General features: G+C 37.2%; 1 protein-coding gene across 2 annotated transcripts in view; it reads left to right on the forward strand.

Moving 5' to 3' along the window:
• The window catches only part of Lsamp (limbic system associated membrane protein), a 2127334-nt gene that overhangs the window by 777888 nt on the left and 1326249 nt on the right, over window positions 1–23197 (forward strand). For both annotated transcript variants that reach the window (XM_015994637.3, XM_015994639.3), the window contains exon 2: window positions 16077–16136. In XM_015994637.3, the coding sequence (XP_015850123.1) occupies window positions 16077–16136 (60 nt within the window). The remainder of the gene's footprint in view (window positions 1–16076; window positions 16137–23197) is intronic.

Consider the following 23197-nt stretch of genomic DNA (forward strand, 5'->3'; position numbering starts at 1 on the left):
TTGTTTTGTGCTTGGTATTTTGAGGAGGTAAGGGTAATTAAAGTAACCACCAAACTGCCCACCCTGACCAGATTTGAAGAGGCTCACCTGCTTGTAATTAGAAGGAACATAAAGTGCAAGAGCTTTTCTCTCAGAGTCCAAGAGCTCACGCTACTCAGGCCAGAAGTAGAAGTTCTGGACTTCCATGTGAATGTCATGCACTAATTTGGTATTCATAGATTTCCTTTTTGAAAATATAACCAGGTTACTGCCAAGACAATGCCAACAATAATGATAACTAGTCAGCTGAGCCTCCTCCAAATGCTCACTAAGAAGCAATCCACTTCCTACATCACATAGAATAGCAACACTGTCTCTAACAGCAAGTGCTAAATATTCAACATTTCCCTCACCTGCCTGTGGAGACAAAGATATTTTAAAGATATTGATGCATGGAAACTCGTCCAAACCTCACTGTGTTAAGCATGTAAAATTATACTTAATTCAAAACAGGGAGTGTTCTTAGAAAAGCAGAGCTTCCATTCTAACAGGCTTTCCTGGTAATGTGGCTGAGGCAGAAAAGAGAATTCTGTGAAATAATGTGTGCTATTAAATGAATATATGTAAAACCTCAGTTAGGCTTGGACTGCCTCACAGGTAATTGTGTAAGTGCATGTGCTATCAAGATGCATAAGCATTACAAGACTGCAAACTGCAAAGATACAGGCAAGAAAGTAAACTCATACAGCACAGAAAAAAAAATCAGGATGTAGAGAGGCTGTCTAATATTTAAATACCTACAGCACAGCATGTTTGATTTTGATTATGTTCTGATTTGAAAATAGTTTAAAATATTCTGGAACAGAGTAGCCAGCAGCGAAGGGTATGTTAGTGACCATTCCTGGCTTAACATCGTTACATTTCCTTTCACTCTTTTTCAGTGTACGCATTTAGTTTTATAACCCTCTTCAAACATGCACTAAGTATTGATTCCATAAGAATGATGCTCAACTTATGTTCAACTTATCCCCACCTGCTGCTTACTGTATTGCTTTTCAATACTGTTCAACTACTGCCTGGAATGAGGTCTTCCTGTTCATACTTCCTTGTACTATTTGTATCATAAGCTGAAATCAGGGAAATGATGTGGAACTAGGAATGAAGCCTCACTAAGTGGACCACTCTCTCAGATCTCTGCCCAGTGTGCTATGGTGGTCTCTAGACTTTGACAAGACTCCGGGAAGGGCCAAGATGTACTTGGCCTTCTAACTGCACTAGAATAGGTGGAGTGCATTCTTAACTGTTTCTAGTATTCATGACATGGTGCTGCCTCCCATCAAGCCAAGGTTGCAAGCCTCCCTTTTTCTTCTTTCTTAAATTATGGTCTTGTTTAGATATTTTAGCCTCAAGACCTCTATGACCCTGCACTATTCTACTTACAATGCCATAGCAAAGTACCAGAGATTGGGTTGCATAAATGATAGAAATGCACTTTCTCATGCATATAGAATCTAAAGTCTTAGTAAAGTTGCTTACTCATTCAATTTCTGGTAAAACATCTTCTTGGCCTCTACAGTTTCTGCAGTCTTGACATGTCTTTGTGTTATACTGTAGGTTAGATCTTGAATTGCTTTTCCAAGTTCCTTATGTTAAATGTTCTATTTAGAGAGAGGTACTGTTGAGGTAGTGAAATTGCCAAGACTTGGAGTATACCATGAGGTGTTTTTCTTATTGATCATGCCCAGCAGGGAACTGTAGGATCCTCCCTTCTTCTTGTTCTTTCTGTTGCTTTCTCTAACCATGAGGTCAGTGGTTTTGTTTTGCTACACATTCCTTGCCAGAGGCCCAAATAACTACACCAAGTAGTAGCCATGAACTGGAACTTTTGAAGCCATGAAAAAAACAAAAACTACCTTGTCTCTTTTAAGTTGCTTACACTGTATATTTGTTATAGTAATCAAACCTGCTTGACACATCTTGCTTTCCTCAGGTACTGTGAGGATTGGGAAGACAGAGCACAAGCCAAAGAGATTCAGATAATAATGTCTCATCTTACACTAGCACATATCATATAGGTTGGGGACTCTATTATTTTAGCCTCACTTAGTTTGACTTGCTTGCAAAGAAACGATATCCCCAAATGCAACACAGCTATACTGAATGTAAGGGATCCAATATGTGAATCTCAGAAAGACAGGGACATAAACATTTAGCTCATGGCAACATTCCTATTATAAAACTTATTTTCCTACTTCGTATTAAAGAAGTAAATTAAACATATGAGAAAGCACTGGACAAGTGAGCAAGAACAGAAGAAATAGAATATGATTATAAAAAGTCTGTGAGTGGTGAAAATTGTATTCACAATGACTTAAAATATAAGAGGCAGTGAGCTGAAGACATTTTATACATCTAACATATGTGAGTTCAGTAAAAGCAAAGACAGAATTGAGGGTTTAGGATTTATTTAATCTATGGGAATCTAAGCCTATTATTGTAATGACCTCCAGTTGTTGTTTAGAAAAGATGGTGAGAATATATGGTGTATCGTAGTTAACAAATAAACAATATAAATCAACTACTAGAAGTACCAAAATATCATATTGTTCACCCTACTTTTTTATTAAGAAGGTTTTTATTCATTTTACATGCCAACCACAGATCCTCCTCTTTTCCCTCCTCCAGCCCCTTGGTCTCCCCCCCCCCACACACAACTCACTCCCCTTTCCCTCCTTTCACAAGGTAAGGCCTCCCATGGGGAGTCAACAGAGCCTGGTACATTCAGTTGAGGCAGGTTCTAGCTCCTCCCTCTCCATCAAGGTTGTGCAAGGTGTCCCACCATAGATAGTGGGTTCCAAAAAGCCAGTTCATGCACCAGAAATAGATCCTGATCCTACTGCCAGGGGACCTGTTAAGCAGATCAAGCTACACAACTGTCTGGCTTATGCAGAGGGCCTAGTCCCATGGAGGCTCCACGGCTGTTGGTCTAAAGTTCATGAGTTCCCACTAGTTTGGTTTGGTTGTCTCTGTAGGTTTCCCCATCATGACCTTGATGCCACTTGCTCATAGACTCCTTCTTCTCTCTCTTTGACTGGACTCTTGGAGCTCTGCCTGGTACCTGGCTGTGGATCTTTGCATCTGCTTCTGTCGTTTACTGGATGAAGGCTCCCGTTGTCCTTCTGAGTCTGGATTACCTCACTCTGGATGATATCTTCTAGCTCCATCCATTTGCCTGTAAATTTCATGATGTAATTATTTTTTACTGCTAAGTAGTACTCCATTGTGCATATATTATATACCACATTTTCTTTATCCATTTTTTTTTTTTTGGTTGAGGGGCATCTAGGTTGTTTTCATGTTCTGGCTATTATGAATAATGCTGCTATGATAACATAGTAAACATGGCAATCTTACCAAAAGCAATCTACAGATTCAGTGAAATACTCATTAAAATCCCAACACAATTCTTCCAAGCCCTGGAAAGAACAATACGGCGCTTCATATGGAAAAACAAAAAACCCAGGACAGCTAAAACAATCTTGTACAATAAAGCAACCTCTGGAGGCATCATGATCCCTGATCTCAATCTCTACTATACAGCTGTAGTAATAAAAACAGTTTGGTACTGGCATAAAAAGTAGACATGTGGACCAATGAAATTGAATTGAAGATCCTGACATTAATCCATATATGTATGAACATCTGATTTTCGACAAAGAAGCCAAAACTGGACCATGGAAAAAAGAAAGTATGTTCAAAAAATGGTGCTGGCATAACTGGATATTAACATGTAGAAGACTGCAAATAGATCCATCTCTACTACCATGCACAAAACTCAAGTCCAAATAAACCTAACAGAAGAGAAAGTAGGACGTAGCCTTGAATGTATTGACACAGGAGATGACTTCCTAAATATAACACCAGTAGCACAGACACTGAGAGCAACAATAAATGGGACCTCCTGAAACTGAGAAGCTTCTGTAAGGCAAAGGACACAATAAATAAGACAAAACAACAGCCTACAGAATGGGAAAAGATTTTCACCAACCCCACATCTGACAGAGGGCTGATCTTCAAAATATATAAACAACTCAAGAAACTAGACATCAAAATACCAAATAATCCAATTAAAAAAAAAATGGGCTACAGAACTAAACAGAGAATTCTCAACAGAATAATCTCAAATGGCCAAAGACATTTAAAAAATTGCTCAACATCCTTAGTCCTCAGAGAAATTCAAATTAAAACTACTCTGAGATACCATCTTACACCTGTCTGAATGGCTAAGATAAAAAACAGTGATAATAACTTTTGTTGGAGAGGATGCAGAGCAAGGGGAACATTCCTCCACTGCTGGTGGGAGTACAACCTTGTACAGCCACTTTGGAAGTCAGTATGGTGGTTTCTCAGAAAAATTGGAATCAGTCTACCTCAAGACCCTATACCACTCTCAGGCATATACTCAAGGAATGCTCAATCATACCATAAGGACATATGTTCCCACTTGTTAATAAGACATGGTCTCACTATGTTACCTGGAATAGGTTTAAACTTATAAGCCCAAATGATCCTCCTACCTCAATTTCCCAAGTCGACAGGGAGCAACCAATGTGCACACCACAATGAACTAAAATACCATTCTTGAAGTGCTTGCAATAGGATTTTTGTCTTGATGAAATTGATGCTATCTGCTGGAGAGTTAATAGGACTAATTAAAGATAAAACGTTACATTAACAAAAGATAATTCATAGTAATTAAAACTGTTCATTTTCAAGAAGACAGTTTGATTTTTACATTACACATTTTAAACTGCTCTTTGCAAAGTGACAGAAAGAATTTGGGCATAGGATCAAGAAATATTAAAAGTACAGGGTCTATTTCGTCTCTCGCCTCACAATCTGTCTCACTGGTTACCTCTTCTTTTACTTACTCATACATCTGTTTCTGAGTAAAGTGCTAGAAAATTGCAACAAGTACAGGTCACACATGTGACATTAGTTTGAAGAATTTTTTCAAACATAACCAAAACACTGTTGGAGCAAGAGAAAAATCAGCATTTCTTTCAAAAATTTACAAGTGGCTTATTCATAGGCAAGGCAGGATCTCAGTAGAAGCAAACAAGTTTAACATTTAGAATCCTTATGAATTAAAACATGGAAGTGTGGAGTTATAGAAACATTGTGTAACACACAACTGAAAGACAAATTCATTTAAGGTTATCTAAAGGCACACATGAATAGCTGTGTTGATCTAAATGAGGCTTGGTTACCAAGGACTGATTTAACTCTCCTTAACTTTTGGTATTCTAATATCTTCCAAAAACAAAACAAATAAATAAACAACAACAACAAAAAATGACAAATGTGACAAAATCAGCTAGCTCTCCTCTTCTATGTCCATTATCACTTCACTCCAGTATGATGAAAAGCCTTATGCCTTAAGGGTGCATGACTAACCCCAACAAGGCTGTTTCCAGATCCAAGTTCTCCTTAAGGTGGTGATGGCTTTGTAATTAATTTCCAGTCAGTAAAATATAAGTGGGAAGGTGAGGAAACCTTCTTGTCACCTCCTTTAATAGGTAGTTCATGCATGTCCTTTGTGCTTTCTACTTAGTTTCATCCCTCTTCCTGCTGACCAGAATGTGAGTGCCCTGGGTAACAAAATAAACTATAGTAAGACCTGGAAAAAGAGCCACAAATCAGCAATGAGAGTGAGTCTGTCTCCTGGGAGTTAGCACATCAGAGCTATAAAAGAAACATGGAGAGTCCAAGACTCTGGCGGGGAAGAAGTCCCTACTGGGTTTATTGCTCTTTCAATGCAATTGGAGGCAAATGCCCACTGCCCCCACCATGTTGCCATCAAAATTCAAGGATATCCTTCACAGCCTCCAACTCAAGTCTTTTAAAACTGTAAGAGTGGCAAAGCTGCTTATGAAGCCCCCACAATGGATGGACTAGAAGAGACAATTTCCCTGACTACTGTAACACGAATTTCAAAAGGTCTTATTAATACAAAAAACCCAAAGCCATTGGGATGAAAGCTGAAAGATCAGAACAATAGAACAAGCCAGCTTATTGCTAGGAAATCCTTAGCCCTAGAGAGATACTTCCTTTAGACTCAATGCCTTATATATCTTTCTGTGCCCTGTCATCTTACTTCCTCTCTTCACCCACTACATCACTTCCTCTTTCCACCCACCTCTATCACTTCCTGTCTGTCTCTATAGACCTCCAGACCTCTATGGTTAACTAGTGCTGGGATTAAAAGTGTGTGCCACCTGTTCCCAGTGTGGCCTTGAATTCACAGAGATCCAGATGAATCTCTGCCTCAAGAATGCTAGGATTAAAGGCATGTGCTATGTTTAATATAGTGGCTGGCTTTTTTCTTTGATCCCCAGGCAAACTTTATTTGTTAGAGCACAAATAAAATATCACCACAGACTATTAATAGAAAAGTAAAGTTAAAAATAATTTATTCTTATTGTCTATCCCATGGTCCAGAAACAAAATAGTTTATATCAATCAGGCAACTGAGTGGCTCCTGTAGGGCTGAACAGGTATTGTATCAAGTAACTAAGCGCTCTTATTTCTTCTAGGCCTTAGAGACAATCCCTCTTCCTCCATGCATTGTAGTACATCTGTAGTTGAGATAGACTAGAAGACAATGGTGCAATACTGTTACTTATTATTAATGAAGGTCTAGGTATGGGATGGTGGTAAAGAGGCAGTGACGTAAGTCTTATCATCAGAATGTCGAACCATGTTTTTGTAATGTGTTTAGTCTGTTGTTTGCATTAGACATTCAAGTGCTACCCATTTTCAGTATGACAGAACCCCCCAAAACAAAAGATTAACGGACAATAGATGTTAAACTAAAAGTTGCACAGAATTTACTCTATCTTGGTAAACTGCAACCCATTGATCAGTCAAGTGAACACAGAGTTAGAAAGATAATCTACATACAGTTTATTTTTATGAGTAGTAAATTTGAATCTATTTGCTCTTTGTCTAAAGTTGATTAAATATAAACACATCTCAGGGACCAGCAAAGTGGTTCAGTAGGTATAGACACTTGGTACCACACAGCAGGAGTGTAGTGACTCTTGCAAATTGTCCTTTGACTTCCACATGGGTGCTGTTGTATACATGCTGCATACACATACATGAACACTAGTATATAAGTAAATACTGAAACACTTTAGAAATACAACCAGAAACGAATATTAATTTGGTTGAGACTATTGACATGAAATAAGTGAAAAGCAGATATTCAATAAAAAAAACAATTAACAGAATAAGCATGTAAAAATTTGGTTCTTTAAGTAGCACATGAGAACATATCATATTCATGGAAAAGAAATTCAGTAACAAGAAAATAATAGGATACAATGAAAATTCTGTAGACTACTTCCTCCAAATTGGTGGCAGGCTTAATGGTAAATTGAAAGGAAAGCTATCAAAATTAAAATATGAACTGGATACTTTGAGACAAAAGATTAAGCATTTGAACTCATAATATCATAGAAAAACTTTAGAAACCATTACATAACAAAATTTTTTAAAAATACCAGAAATATGAGGATGGAAATTATGTGGTGTGTGAAATGATAAAAGTGATGCAAAGCCCAGCATTTCTTTGCAGCAGATTTAGTTACCAATGAGGCTTACCAGAAAGAATTGGAAATGCTGAAATAAGCAGAGATTAGAAATATAACTGAAATAAACCTTGTGGAATTTTAAGATTATCTGATCAAAACAGCTTTCCATGATAGATTAGGATCAATAACAATGCAATATCATTTTCCTTGTTGGCCTTAACTGTCAACCTAGAGTCTCAGCCTAGAGTTACCTGAGAAGGGAGGATCAATTGAGATTCTACCTAGACCACATTGACATGTGGAAATGTCTGTGGGGGACTTTTATGATTGTTAGTTGATGTAAGATAGCCCAGATCACTGTGGGTAGCATCCTAGTCTGGCCAGGTAGTCTTAGTATATATAAAAAGCTGGCTGTGTGTCTACAAGTAAGCCAGCATGCAGCATACCTCTCTAGATTCTGCTTCAAGTTCTTGCTTGAAATATCCTGATTTCATCATTTCTTCATTGATGAACCAAAACCTGTAAGTTGAAGTAAACCCTTTTATTTTCTAAATTGCTTCTGCTCAGAGTTTTTTGTTTGTCTGGTTTTGTTGTTGTTTTGTTCGTTTTTTGCTTTCACAGCAATAGAAATGAAACAAGAATACCAGTCTAGCAATTCACTGAAAATAGTGGTGATCTCCCAAACTAGGAAAATGTACATAGATGGAATAATCAAATGTCGAAATCCTCATTTGTGACTTCAGCTATGCTAGAAGCCAATGAAGGATAAACAGTTGCCCCCCCCCCCCATCTAGCAGAGAATAATAGTTTTGAATATGTATCTTCACTTAGATTAGTTTTTCTTGCTTTCTGAAAGCTGTTTGGCAGGTATGCAATGACACGGATTCTTTTAGTCTGAGCTTCACTTGCTGTGATGAAACACCATGACCAAAAGCAAGATAGGGAAGGAAGAGCTTATTTACGTTACATTTCTACAACACTGTTCATCATCAAGGAAGTCAGGACAGGAACTCAATCAGTGTGGGCACCTGGAGGCAGGAGATGATGCAGAGGCCATAGAGGGGTGCTGCTTACTAGCTTGCTCCTCACGACTTACTCAGCCTTACTTTTTTTTTTTTTTTTTGGTTTTTCGAGACAGGGTTTCTCTGCGTAGCTTTGCGCCTTTCCTGGAGCTCACTTGGTAGCCCAGGCTGGCCTCGAACTCACAGAGATCCGCCTGGCTCTGCCTCCCAAGTGCTGGGATTAAAGGCGTGCACCACCACCGTCCCGCCAGCCTTACTTCTTATAGAACTCAGGACCACCAGCCCAGGAATAGTACCACACCCACAAAGGGATGTGTCTTCCCACATCAATAATTAATTAAGAAAATGCCCTACAGCATTTTGTATTATGGGCTCATTTTCCTAATTGAGGTCTCCTCCTCTCAGATGTGTTTAGCTTATGTCAAGTTGACATAAAACTATCCAGTACATAAACAATATAATATCTACAAACATTTTTTAAGTTACTCTAACAAATAAAACAACACTGTTTCATTAGATGAAACAAAATTGAGAAGACCATCATAAAAAAACCCATGTAAACAGATAGGTAAGGAATATGAAAAACTTTTAAAAGCAGAACCAAGTACTTTTTAAATTGGGTAAAAGCCTAAAATGAAACACTATTATTATGAAAGGGTATTTGATATAGTAATCCTAATTGCAATAATGTTCTAAAAATATGACAAAAATACTTGAGTAAAACAACTTGAAGGAGGAAAATGTATTCATCCTATGACTTCAGTCTAAGGGTAGTGGCATGTGTGGTGAGGGAAGCTCCTTTCCTTATTGGCCTTCAGAATGCAGACCTAGAGAGAGGAAGAGGCTGACAAGAAGACACACCTTTCAAAGGCATACCCACGGACTCCCTCTCTCCAGGGAGGCCCACTTTCCAGTTTCTACCACATCTCATTTGACCAATTAAAAAAAAAATCTATCCATAGATTAATCCTTTGATTAGGTCAGAGCCCTCGGGTTGCAATTTCCTCTCCTCTGAACAACAAATGTGGAATGCTGCACCTGATATTTCATATCCAATCCACATCAGCTATCCAGTAAAATATATTCTATATATGAAAACAAGATAAAGAAATAGGAAGACCACAAACACTCCCATTATTAACTGAATGCTAATTAAGTGCAGTGTCATGGGCTGAAACATTTAAAGAGGTATAGGAGTATTTGCCGCCAGCTTCAGGTCCAAGGCTCTGGGTGTGGAGCTGTCTAAAGATCTATTGGTGATTTATTTCTCCAAGGAGATGCTCTGAAGCAAGTAGAGCGAGATGTTAACATCTGTTAAATTTAATGACAACATTTTTGTCTGTTGCCTGTTATAGTTTTATCTGTAGTTTTCCATATGTTTGTAATATTTTATGTTTTAAAAGATTAGCCTTGGAAGTTGCAAAGATAATCATTAAGTAGAATTAAAAATAAATTATGTACAACTATATCACTGAAAAAGAGAATAACAGGATACCTATAAGGTAATAAAGAAAACTTGGTAAACTACAGAAAAATTAGAAAGTATTAGACCAAAAATGACTCCAAACAAGATAGCAAAAGTACAGCCTTCACTCTATTTTCAATAATTATAGTGAGTTCCACTCTTGTATCAACCAGTAAGTTAATAATACGAAATGTGAATTCCTTATTAATGCATGTCCGGAAGCATGCTATATGCTGTCTTTCATGCCTTAAATGTTTTAAGTCCCTTAGTTCTCATGAAAGCTTGGATCTGAGTACTATTATTATCTATATTTTTTTCACTGACTAAATTGCTAGAATAATTTAAAGATAAATGTTTTTAGAAATAAATGTTCTAGTAGATAGTCACTCCTTTTGTTTGAAAAACTAAAAAGAAACAGGTTATTAAATGTTAATAGTATACAAAATAGAATATCAAGAAAAATTACTAAATGCTGTATAGATTAATTTTATATTTCTAAAAAGATTATATGATGAATATTTAACTACATATTTAAAACATTGAAATAATTGAACAAAAAATGGTACAAAAAAGTGTGGAGAAACTCTCTGTGTTTCTGTCTTCTTCTAACACTGAAATCCTAACTCTGCACATGACAATATGAAGAGGTTAGGCCTTTAGCAACTGAATTCATCACAAGGGCAGCCACCAACATGATAAAAGAGACCACAGACTGCTAGCTCGTCCAATTCATAATGTGAAAGCTCAGTGAGGAAGTACCACTGTCAATCAGAAACAAGGTCCTCAATCACTCAGGATTGAATCTACCCTTTTGGACTTCTCAGCCCTGGAACTGTGAGAAATGGATGTCTGTAGTTGGTAAGCCACCAGGTCTGTGATAATTTGTTACAGAAGGCTGAATAGACTAGATCAAAATGCAACAAAGCATCAGACAAAACTTTTAGATGTGTTTGACACTTTCAGAAGAAGACAAAAAGACAACATGTAAAATACATTGTTTAACCTAGAATTTATAGGTGGGTCTCTCTGTTACTGAGAAATCTTTGAAATCAGTATTTGCATACATGACTGTGAACTTCACTTGAAACATGGTATCCCTACCATGCCCTTGAGAATTGATTGTATTCAGAATGACTGTGTATGTATGTGTATATCATATTTCATAAAATTACACACACATATATATAATACATTTAAAAATTATATGTCTACAACATCTAGAAACTATTTCATATTTTATATCCATGAAATATTTACCAAAATGCACTTGTATATAAAGTTCCATAAGTAAGATTTGTGGTGCTCTTTTAAATTTTGATTATTATTGTACATGTATATATAGTGCCTGTATGTATGTATGTGCACAATGTTCATGAAGTGCTTTCAGAAGCCAGAGATGAGCATCATATTCCATGGAACTGGAGTTACAGATGTCTGTAGCTATGTGGGTGCTGGGAATCGAACCAAGGTCCTCTGGAAGATCAGCCAATGCTTATACTGTGGAGCACTCTCTATAGTGCCCATGATTGAGTTATTCTTGAAATTGCTTATTTCATGCTTGGCTTGTATACAAATATTGGCATTCTAAAACAATGGATATTATAATGGTATATATATAACATAATGGTTTCCCACTAAAGTAAAATACAGTTATCAACATATATGAACTGAATTAGTCAATCAATAATGTGCTTGTTTGTCAAAGGATCAATTCCCTTTATAATTCTATATTTAAACACGTTTGTAGCCCATTTGTTCCTTCATGAGGCTTGGCACAAATGCCTTTACTCATTGAGACACCCCAGTCATCTTCAATATGCACTTTTTTTTTTCAAGACAGGGTTTCTCTGTGTAGCTTTGCACCTTTCCTGGAACTCATTCTATAGCCCAGGCTGGCCTCAAACTCACAGAGATCCACCTGCCTCTGCCTCCTGAGTGCTGGCATAAAAGGCATGCACCACCACCACCCTACTAAATTAAATGTTATATGTTGGATGCATATGTAGATGCATGTACACCTGTATGGAAAAAAGCAGGTTTGGATATATCAGCTCACATGTTCATGTGTATGAAGGCCTGATGTTGATGTCAGGGATATTACTTGGCCATTTTTCACCTTTGATATTGAAGCAAAGTTTCTTGTTAAACCCAGAGATTGACATTCTGGCTAGTCTGGCTAGCCAACTTGCTCCTAGACTCACTATCTCCACTTCTCATATGATGGAATTATAGGCCAACTGCCAAACCCACATTGTTTTTACTTGGAGGCCTGGGTATCCAAACTCCAGTTTCATTCACCCATGCACAGCCAGTGTTTTACTTGCTAAGCCATCACCCCAGCACAGTATCTATTATTATTAAAAAATCGTTGTATTTTTTACTTTAAATATGTTTTTAATTGAAATGGAATTGCTACACTTTGTCTCCTCCCTTCCATCCCTGCAGTCTCTCCTAGAAACCTACCCTGTATGTAACCCTTCCCATATAACCCCCCGACAAGTTGATAGCTTTTCTTTGATGATTATTGATATAAACCTACATAAATATAAACATATGAGTATGAACAACTATATAAATACAACCTACTGATCCATTTTTATTGTTGGTAACTGTCTCAGTTAGGGTCTTTATTGCTGTGAAGAGACACCATGACCATGGCGGCTCTGATAAGGGACAACATTTAATTGTGCTGGCTTGCTTACAGTTCAGAGGTTCAGTCCATTATCATCATGGAGAGGAGCATGGCAGCCTGCAGGCAGATGTGGTCCTGGAGCTGAGAGAGTCCTTATGTCTTCATAGGCAGGCAGCAGGAAGTCCAGTTACAGTCACACTGAGAGAAGCTTGAGCAAAAGTGACCTCAAAGCCCTCCCCCACAGGTACACACTTCCTCCAACAAGGCCACACCTCCAAATAGTGCCACTCCCTTTGCGGGCCATTTTCTTTCAAACCACCACAGTGACTATACGATTTTAAGGCTCACCACTCTGCATCGGGCAACCCAAAAGGGGGCTTATCCTTGGGAAAAAGCGAATTCTTCTCCAAGCAGTCATTAGTTGCCTGTAGTTCTTTGTCAGAGGTGGGACCCTGTGAAATAATCCCCCTTCTATATTAATACATCCACTAATATTGACATTGTTCTGGTCTTGTCTATGCAGCAAGTTCTGGGAGAGGCTGTTTCACCATTCATTCTGAATCTTACAACATTTCCACCCATTATTCCATAGATGTTCCCTGAGTCATAGCTGCAAGAGCTGTGACACAGAGGTATTCATTGAGACTGGGCTCATTCATTACCCATTGTTCTCCCCATTGTGTTCAACTGTGGTTTTCGGTAGTACTCTCCATTTGCCTTAAAGAGAGGCTTCCTTAATGAGAGATAGTAGCTACATTTTCCTGTGGGTATAAGTATAATATATAGAATGCAGTAGGGAATGATAATGGTCTAGCCAAGTGGCAGTAATAGATTCTTTGCTAATGTCCATGGCTCTGGGAAGCTGGCTAGGATTTCAGTACCAGGTATGATTTATCTCCCATTGAATGGGCCTTAAGTATAAATAGACAGCTGTTGGTTACCACTAACATGTGAGCGTTCCCTATAGGTGTTCCAACAGGGTAGGCCTGTTTACTTTCTTCCCTCCCAAGGCAGTTTGTATAGTATTTTTGGTAGCATGTAGGCTATATGGTAGTGTGTCCTAAGTGTGTTGTCTTTAGCCAATAGGGACCTACCCTTAACCCCTGTGTGATAACCACTTGCTACATACATAGTTTATATTATCTGGGGGAGTCACTTTTACAAACCACCCCTGTATCTAATATTTTTAACAATATTATTGCATTCCACACAGGACATTTAAAATTTTGAACAAGAACCTAAAGGTGCTACTTAGAAGAAGAACATTCTGACATGGTATTTTTATGAAAAACAAATAAGCAAAAAGAAAACAAAGATGAGCTCCAACAAGGAAAGCATCAGTCAGCGGCTTATTTAAAAACTGAGAAATTTGGAGCATAATTGTCTCTATAAGGATTTAAAGTGCTGATATTATACATTAAAGCTTTTTAAGAATGTTTATACCAATGTTCACCAAGGCTTATCAACCAATTTAGCATTGTCTCATACTCAGATTGCATGGAAAATAAATTTTTATCTTTAAGAATATAAAACCTAGGAAGGGTAATAGATGAGACTTTTATGCTTATGAGCATAAACTGTGATTATTTACTGTGCCTCAAGAATGATGAAATCACTCAAGGTTTCATAGCAAGACACAAAACCCTGGGGAAGCTATTAAGAATTCAGTATTAGCAGTTCATGGAAGAAAATGGATTCCACTTACTAAAATGATTTTAAAATGTTTTCCGTAAAATGCAAATACCGCAGCACTGTGAAGATAGACATTTTAGGTAGGCTTTATTTGAGTCTGTTTTTATACAGGAGCAGTATGTTATTTTCAGTGGTATCCAAAAATTACATTGCTTCGTGAAGGGTAGACTTGTGATAAACTTTCGATGATGGAGAAATACAAGTCTGGAGGCTGTGTGATGTGTCCTCAAAGCCTCTTCACACAATGAATGGCCTGCTACAGCCTGCACCTCACAGGGAGAGGGGAGGAGAATGTTGATCCACAATAGAACATAGTGGATACTTCTTGAGATGCACATCCTCTTCAGTGTCCTCTTCTTTCCACATAATGTGATGTTCCTAGACAAACAGTAGGAGTTAATGTGGGTCTAACTGAGCCCAACTTTTACATATTGCTCCAGAACTTTCCATTCCTACACTTAGAAGCACTTTGGGCAATTAATAATCAATCCCTGCTTGCCAAAGACCACCAAATATTACGTGGGGTTGTTAGCCTTTCAGTGTCATTTCACAACGCAAGAGAAGCAGGGCAAGCGTCCTATGTGAATTTCTTCCTGCCTTAGCTTCTGGTGAGCACGGCTTTTCTGCAAACAACTTGTCAACAAGACTGAAATGGAGATCTTGAATGTGTGGGAAGACAGAGAATGGACACTCAGAGGCAGATCAGGGAAGGGATTCTGCACTGGTGTATATTATTATATTTCTGTTTGTTTCAGTCAGTACTTGAAGTTAAATAACCATCTTTGAAAAAAACCATTCTGTTCATTTAGAGGAGATGCGTTTTTCATCATATCTTAGTTTTTAGAGGAAATATAATTTCCAAACAACTGGGGGTTTCTGTTGGATAAAGATTTACTGAGGATGCAGAAAACTGAATGAACAGGAAATCAATCAGGGAGAATTAGGTAGACCATTTCTATCTGTCTACCTCTTTCTCCGAGTACTTGAGTATGACAGCTTGCACCTGTCTTAATACCGCTCTCCTTTGACCTTGGCTGCCTGCCCTCCCCAACACTTTATTCACCCACACCAAAGACACATTGTTGGATTTACATTGTATTAAAAACTTCCTATTGGAAGAACTGCCTTAAGCCTATCCAAAGAGCAGTCTGCACAGGAGTCCCAGACCCCCACATGCCGGCTGTAATCTAACATAACAACTTCAAATGTTCTCTAAGGAGCCATACACATCACCTCATAGCTTAGTTCTGCAGAGTCTTACATCCCTAGAATAAGCCAAGGATACAACATTGATTTTTCAGTGGTAGCACATGTCGGGGCAGTCACCTTTTTACGTCATCCAGTGTCTTGTTTAATACCATGACCAGGAAAGAGAAATAAAAAGGTTTGGATTTGATAGTAAAGGGACACAATGCAAAAATATGTGAACTACTTTTTTAAAAAAAATGCCTGGGAATGGAAAATTAATTATGAATAATGATATCATATCCTGAAAAACATGATTAAAATAAGCCAATATGACTATTTATCTATTTGTGGACAGAAGGACCACAGTAAGAGGAATACTTGCAGCTCAATGCTGTAGGATATGTGTCTATCATATCTAAAAAGAATTTGTCATTAAATCTGTTAGCCAAACTGTTAGGAGATTGTGAGTTTTTTTTCTTTTTCTTTTTTGTTTTCTTTAGTGTTGGCATTTTGGAACCAGCCTCCTGCTGAAGTAAATTTGTCTCCAATCACAATCCCAGGTGGGTTGCCTCACTCACAGAAGGACCTTAAGGGATGATTCATAAGAACAGGAAAAAGCCTACTAGCATGGGAACTTATTACCCTTCCTATAACAGTGTTATTGTACACACAGTAACCACAATGCTTAGCTTCTTATCAGTTATTCCTGTATCTTGCCAGCTGCTGCATTCTTCCCAGCCACATCATCTTCACCATGCTGAAGATGGGTTTCTCCTCCAGTTCCCACTTTATTCCATTCATACCTGCTCCTCCAAGCACTCAACCCTAGAACTCTCTGGGATAACATGGTTGTTCTGTATCCTAACTGTCCAGTGCTATTGCCACTAACCTCTGAGGACTTTTGAACATTTAAACCAAATGAGGAATGTAGTTTTAATATTATTGAAATTTAAATATCATAGCCTCATAGTGGCTAAGAGGTATGGTCCTGCACTGCATTTTATAACCCATTAAAAATGATAGCAAAGTTCTAGATCTCAAGACTGGTCCAGAGTCCAAAGCCATCAAGCATCGTGAATGTGCCCTTGCACATGTTCCTATTCTTTTAACTTTTGTGATGATTCTAAATCATTCAGAACAACATGTCATTAAATCCCACCCTTGCTAGCCAGCTGTTTGACTTGCAGAGGACTGGAGAAGATACAATGTAACATTATTTTAAACTTTACTATTATTCAAGTAGCTTACATAAAGGTACCTAGAGGCACAATTACACTTCCCATTAAAATGATGTGCATTGAACAGAAGCAATCATTTCTGATGTGATTTTTTTCATAGGAATTTTCGATAAATTTGAAATAACCACACTTTCTACACTTTAACCGGCTATTACCAATGTTTAAATTAATTAATGTCAATACCCTTGTGATTGTTGCTTACATATAAATCAATCTATATATAATGAAGAGGGCTTAGTTATTCTTTAATTGATTCTCTGTAGCACTGAAATAAATCATTCCATTTAATCTGATTAGTGCAATGCAACAAATGTCTTGTTTAAAGTTGATGGTAACAACAGTAGTAATTATTGTTATTATTTATTGAGTGTTTATTTTAGACTGACACCATCTTAAATGTTCAAGACTTGGTGTGTTATTTACTTTATCTCACAACAAACCTTAAACAGAAGTATAGATTTCATGATCAGTGTGCTTATAAGTTAGACAAAGAGAAGTAACTTCTACAAAGTTAGTACACATCTGTATTCAGTATGTACAGACTAACCACACGGATAGACCTCTTAACTGCTGTCTAGTCCACCTTGTACACAGCACTTCCTTTCAGCAGAAAAATTCTGGGTACCTAGAATTTTTTATTTATTAACATACAATCAAAATCATATGTCAGTACAATTAGAATACCAGCACATTTCCCCTTTTCTATTTTAATAAAAAGAAAAAAAGCAAAAGGTTATAACTAACATAAGAAAAACTATATACAAAAGTACAATAACTATATACAATATATACAAGCAATAAATACCTAAACAATGTCTTGTCCATTTGTATTTGACAAATCAGAGAAAATAATTCCATTATCTATCCTATTTTGGTAAGTCCAAAATGTATCTAATTCACTTTCTATCCTAGTTAATCTTCAACTGTAACTAACCTTCAACTATAACTAACTAATCTTCAATTGTTAACTAAAGCAGTAAGATGCTGAAAGTAAAAGAAATTAACAAAACATACCTTAAGGGAAGCCAGTTTCTCCCTTTTATTAATCATATTAACCTGCGTGCAAGATCTTAAAAGATTATGCGGTGAAACTAGTCACCTGCCTATCTTTTGTGACTTTCCAGTTTTTAATACACCACATTCTTACTCTTAGGCATGTTTTGTACTGCAAATATTCTATTGACTTGGAAAGTCCTTCTGAGTAAATGACATGAACCTCTTGTCTGACTCTCCCTTTTCCCTTTTTACTAGACCTTCCTCCCAGCTGCATTTTTCACAATTGCCTAAGGACCTGCTGAGAACTCTGTCTCCTACTGTAATGTCAGAGGTCACCTTTCTGCAGCTTGAAAATGGATGCTCTGTCAACTTAGTTTACTTCTCTGCCCACTGCTCAGGCCACATATTCAGGAATAGTCTTTGAAAGGAAGCTGCCCCCCAGAGAGCTTGTTTTAAGAAAACTTAGATTGCATATGATGAGACTAGAGATAGCAAAGAGAGTCCAAACTCATCTCTCTTTTCCTACAGCAATAAAATATTTAAAAAGACCCAGAGGTATAATCCAACTCTGTCATGCCATGATTATTCATCCCTCGACATATCCAATGATATAGGGACTTACTATGACATTAAAAGGGGCACTGCATATTTTAACATTTTTTTTTTACTAAATTTTTGTTTTCATGATTCTTTTTTTTTTCAACTTAAAGAAATTCTAATATTGTTCCTTAAGGCAAAGGTGGGCCTAATATATTGCTTACATGACAGTTCATCAAATATCTACAAATCTTTCCTGTCCTCCAGAAGAAGTATGCTCATTTTATTTTTTCTTACCAGTATTCCTATCCTTCTGCCACCAATATCAAGGTTCCCCTTATACTCAATGACACTAGCAACACACCCAAGCCTTAGTTCAAATGTCATTTTCTGTCTTGGACCAAATTACTATGATGGCATGGGTTTAGTTTTGTGCTTGATCAATAGTAGGGACAGAATTTGACTTACTAGGTTCTAACAATTGCTAAAAATATGAATGGGTTTCTACTTAAGTTTTCTAAATTCCTGGTTTTCTATTTCTAAAATAAATAAAATGTATTTCACCCATTTTCTATAGTTGTTTAGACTTTACATAATTACCACTAGGATTTCCACCTCACCCTTTGCACAGAATGAAGTCCAAAGCATTCAGAAACAAAAATAATAGGAATTTTGAGTCTCCCATTGTTGATTATCATGCTATGTCCATTCCAACTAATCCTCATTAGGAGCAACACAGAGGTTCTCAGAACACATTGTCCTCACCCTTGTCTATGGATAACTATATATTACACGGCTTGAATAAAGCAAATATAAGCAAAATCTGTATAAGTTGAAACAATAAGTCAATGATTTATTTTACAATATTGTGTTTTCCTCCCTCATGTTCTTGAATATACCCCTGTCACCAGAATTTTAAATAGTAATCAGTGATAGTCTGGAATGTTTACCCTGCTTTTTAGAAGAGAGGAGTGAACCCTAATATCTAGTATTTGTACATTTCTGTGCTATAAATATTCACACCAAGGTTCATTTTAGTCTCTTCACAGTAAGTCATTGAATGTGAAGTTATTGACTGTAAATCTATAGAAGGACTAGAGCACTGGATCATCAGAAAAGCTTTTCCAACAAAATATATATATATCTGTAAATAACTTCACAACCACAGATAATGTGAAAATATACTGAAATGGGTTTTAATAAGCCTTGGGTCTTTATTATATTTGCTTTTATTATCATTTAGTTAATTATAAGCCTTTATGTTTTTACTTTTATAATAATTCAGAATTCCCTACAAAATTCAAAACTGGCTTTCATAGATTTGTATAAGCTGACTCCAACATACTGCTGCTGGCAAAAATGAGCCCATTCAAGGTTTGGCCCCTTTCCTTACAAACTAATTGAGAAAATGATGCTTTTACATAGGAACCAATTAGAGGATAATGCAAGTCATTACATAGTTAAATACAAATGGGGAGCCATAAACAAGACAGGTAGTTTTTATGAAGTGAGATCTCAGTCACACACAAAGCAGGACTGCTTCTGTCCTTTTCATTTCAGTATGTTCTAACATGTTCAAACACGAATGCAGACAAGTCAGATCCACAGGGGGGAAAGTGACAGAATGTTTTTCACTGATTGTAGAATTTCTCAGGATCTCATATTGTGAACTTCAGCCAAAGAGTAGAACTTGTTTTGGGAAAGCTGAATTGAGAGCTTTCAGTTCTCATTGATCAGGTTAATAATTCAGAAAGTCTGGACTTAGAATTATTTACAGATTGGATTGATGGACTATTAGAAATAGCCGATGACTGCCCTTGGGAGACCTTGAGAAAAGTGATAGGGGAAAGTAGCACTTGGGTTTAATAAACTTCAGGCTGTTCAGATACATCTCCTACTTAATGGATTGTGACGTACATAGCTTTAGCTTTGGCCAGCAAAGATGCCCAGTGCTATAATTGTCTTGCATATAGAGTGACTGTTTCCAAAGAAAGTTGTTGCTGTCTTGAGCAAGTAATTACAAAGCTGCCAGAAGGAAGAACAGTCACCCCACCAACCTCACCATGATTTATTGGGTGTATTTATACACTTAAACGGATCTGTCTTTTTCTTCCTGAAATGTTTTCACACCTCAATATGAATCTCTCTTCCCCTGGGTTTACCTCATTTGCATCTGAAATATTGATCTGGTTGGCAAAGGACAGAACAGTGTGTGTGTGTGTGTGTGTGTGTGTGAGAGAGAGAGAGAGAGAGAGAGAGAGAGAGAGAGAGAGAGAGAGAGAGAGAGAGAGGGAGAGAGAGAGGGAGAGAGAGAGGGGGGGAGGGAGAGGGAGAGAGAGAGAGAGGGAGGGAGAGGGGGAGAGAGAGAGAGAGAGAGAGAGAGAGAGAGAGAGAGAGAGAGAGAGAGAGAGAGAGAAGAGGGGAGGAGAATAAAGAACAAGTGTGCACTATTCAATGACAGGATTCTGTTGTGAGTCAGGCATATCTGGCACAAAGACTCCTCTTTGTCCTTGAAATATTTGCTGATTTCTTCTTCTGTTGGGAAGCAAACTCCACTGTGAGACTGAAATGCTCTTCGGTCTTGTATATGATATTTGCCCACAGAGTCTGCAGTCAGAACTGATTTATGAGAGCTCACCAATGCATGGAGACCATAATGCTTGTGACAAATTCTTTGGCAACCATAGCAGATCAGCAGTTTTAGGAGTGTAGTTCCTATGGTGTCCTAAATACCAAATGTCTTCTATCAAACCAATTGCATCGTGATAAAACTGAGACACTTAAAAGGCTTCTGTTACAATCCCCTTTTTGGAAAGTAGTCCAAAGTCTTTGTTTTATTTTATTAACAAGCATTGTCTCTGTCTGAGTAAACAACTTTGAGTTTCTACTGTTGGAGTCCCCAAGGAGTGACAGAAACCATTGGTCCATATAAACCCTTGCTAGAAGTAGCCCTTTTACATTAGCCTCTGACTTCTGCAAAGGAGAGGAGTTTTACACCCTTGACTTTCCTTAATATTTTCTAAAGGTCATCTTAGAAACTAAGTTCCTGTCATGATAAAAATGTTTACATTCTAGTTGTTAAACGTCAGAGTATATGATGTTACTAAATAGTTCAAACTAATGACTGCAGCCCAGCCAACACTGGTGTTATCATACTTTTTCTGACATAACTGTTATGTTGTGGGAAATTTTCTTTTTGCTAATCACCATACAAAAGTAAAATTTGTAGTGGGAAACATGAAACTGTTTAATATATTAAAGTTCCCTATTATTCTGAGGACAGCGGGAGATTAACATTGTTTCAGAAGTTAGACTGTCTCTGTCTCCCAGGTGAAGAACTAAGTTAGGTGGCCTTTCTTGGTCCCGCCTTACCTCTACAATAATATATTTTATGTCTTTATGATTTAATGTTAAAGTCATTTTCCTCTTTACAATATTTCCTTAACATGCATCAAATTCATCTACCCAAACTGAACTGGTCTTACTTCCAGCACTACCTGTGGATTCCAGGGGCAAATAACATTGATGCCAAGCAAGAAAGCAGGTGTTTGCTGTCTGTTCTGCAGGCAGACTCTATAACAAGGCGACAACAAGGGAGACATTGTATCTATCTAGGTTTATATGGATTTTGAAGAGCTATATCATGAAATCTACATTAGATTTGCCACTCCAAACCATGCAAAGACCGAGGAAAAGGTGAAATTAGCTGATAAGCATAAAACCAAGAATAGTGATAATTTCTTTCACTTCAAATAGAAAAGTTGTAACCCTGTTACTTCCAGGATGAAATGATAGGATACCTCTGATTCAGTATATAAATAAATAACTCAAAAAGGAGATGTATAGAGAAATTTCTCACTGAAGGTACTATAAAACTACAGAATAAATTTATCAAATGAATGAATTTTAAAAGTTCTTTCACTTGATACCATGACATTATGCAAAGTATAGATAGTTTTACTTTCAAGGGTATTATATTTCAGTATACGATTACATTAGTATTTTTAGAAGTAGAAGATGAACTGGAAAGCATTACCTACCAACCTGTAGAGTAGGTAAATTAATACTAAATTTTTGTATGCCAAAGGTTTCCTTCTTGCTCAAGGGAAGAAGAGGAGAGTCAAGTTTTATGAGAGTGATGACATTTCTGTCTGAATTTCATACCACCACAGTGTATGATAAAGCACCAGGACACTTTAGGTATAGGCAGCAACAGGAGAAAAAAAAACTCAGGTGAAATAGCAGACATAAATGATACACAGTACGTGAGTAGCAATTATTTAGATTTTTCAAGCTTAGTATTGTTTTCTTGTTACAGTAGAGAATAGGTAAGAAGTAGAGAATAATTATATTTATAATTATAATAATAGGTGTAATTATATTTCCATTAAAAAGATACAGCTCAAATTATAAAAAGCTATGAAATTCACATTAGGGATGTTGGCCTTGATCTTTTACTTAAAACAGTGCTTATTTTATTTTTGAGATTGTAATTTAATTACAACATTTCTCCCCCTCTTTCCTCCATACAAACCCTCTCCTATGTCCCTCTGCTCTGTTTCAAATGCATGGCCTCCCTTTTAATTAATTGTTTGTTTGTGTGTGTGTGTGTGTGTGTGTGTGTGTGTGTGTGTGTGTGTGTGTGTGTTTGTGTATGAGAGAGAGAGAGAGAGACTCTGTGTGTGTGTGTGTGTGTGTGTGTGTGTGTGTGTGTGTACGTACACATATATTCCTATTGGGTCTGTACAATGTTATTTGTATATTTGTTTTCAGGGCTGTTTCACACTGGACAACTGATTCGTATGCTTTTCTCTGGAGAAGGCTGCCCCTTGCATTCGCAGCTATCCTCA

Source organism: Peromyscus maniculatus, chromosome 12 (assembly GCF_049852395.1).
Source record: "Peromyscus maniculatus bairdii isolate BWxNUB_F1_BW_parent chromosome 12, HU_Pman_BW_mat_3.1, whole genome shotgun sequence".
Taxonomy (NCBI): domain Eukaryota; kingdom Metazoa; phylum Chordata; class Mammalia; order Rodentia; family Cricetidae; genus Peromyscus; species Peromyscus maniculatus.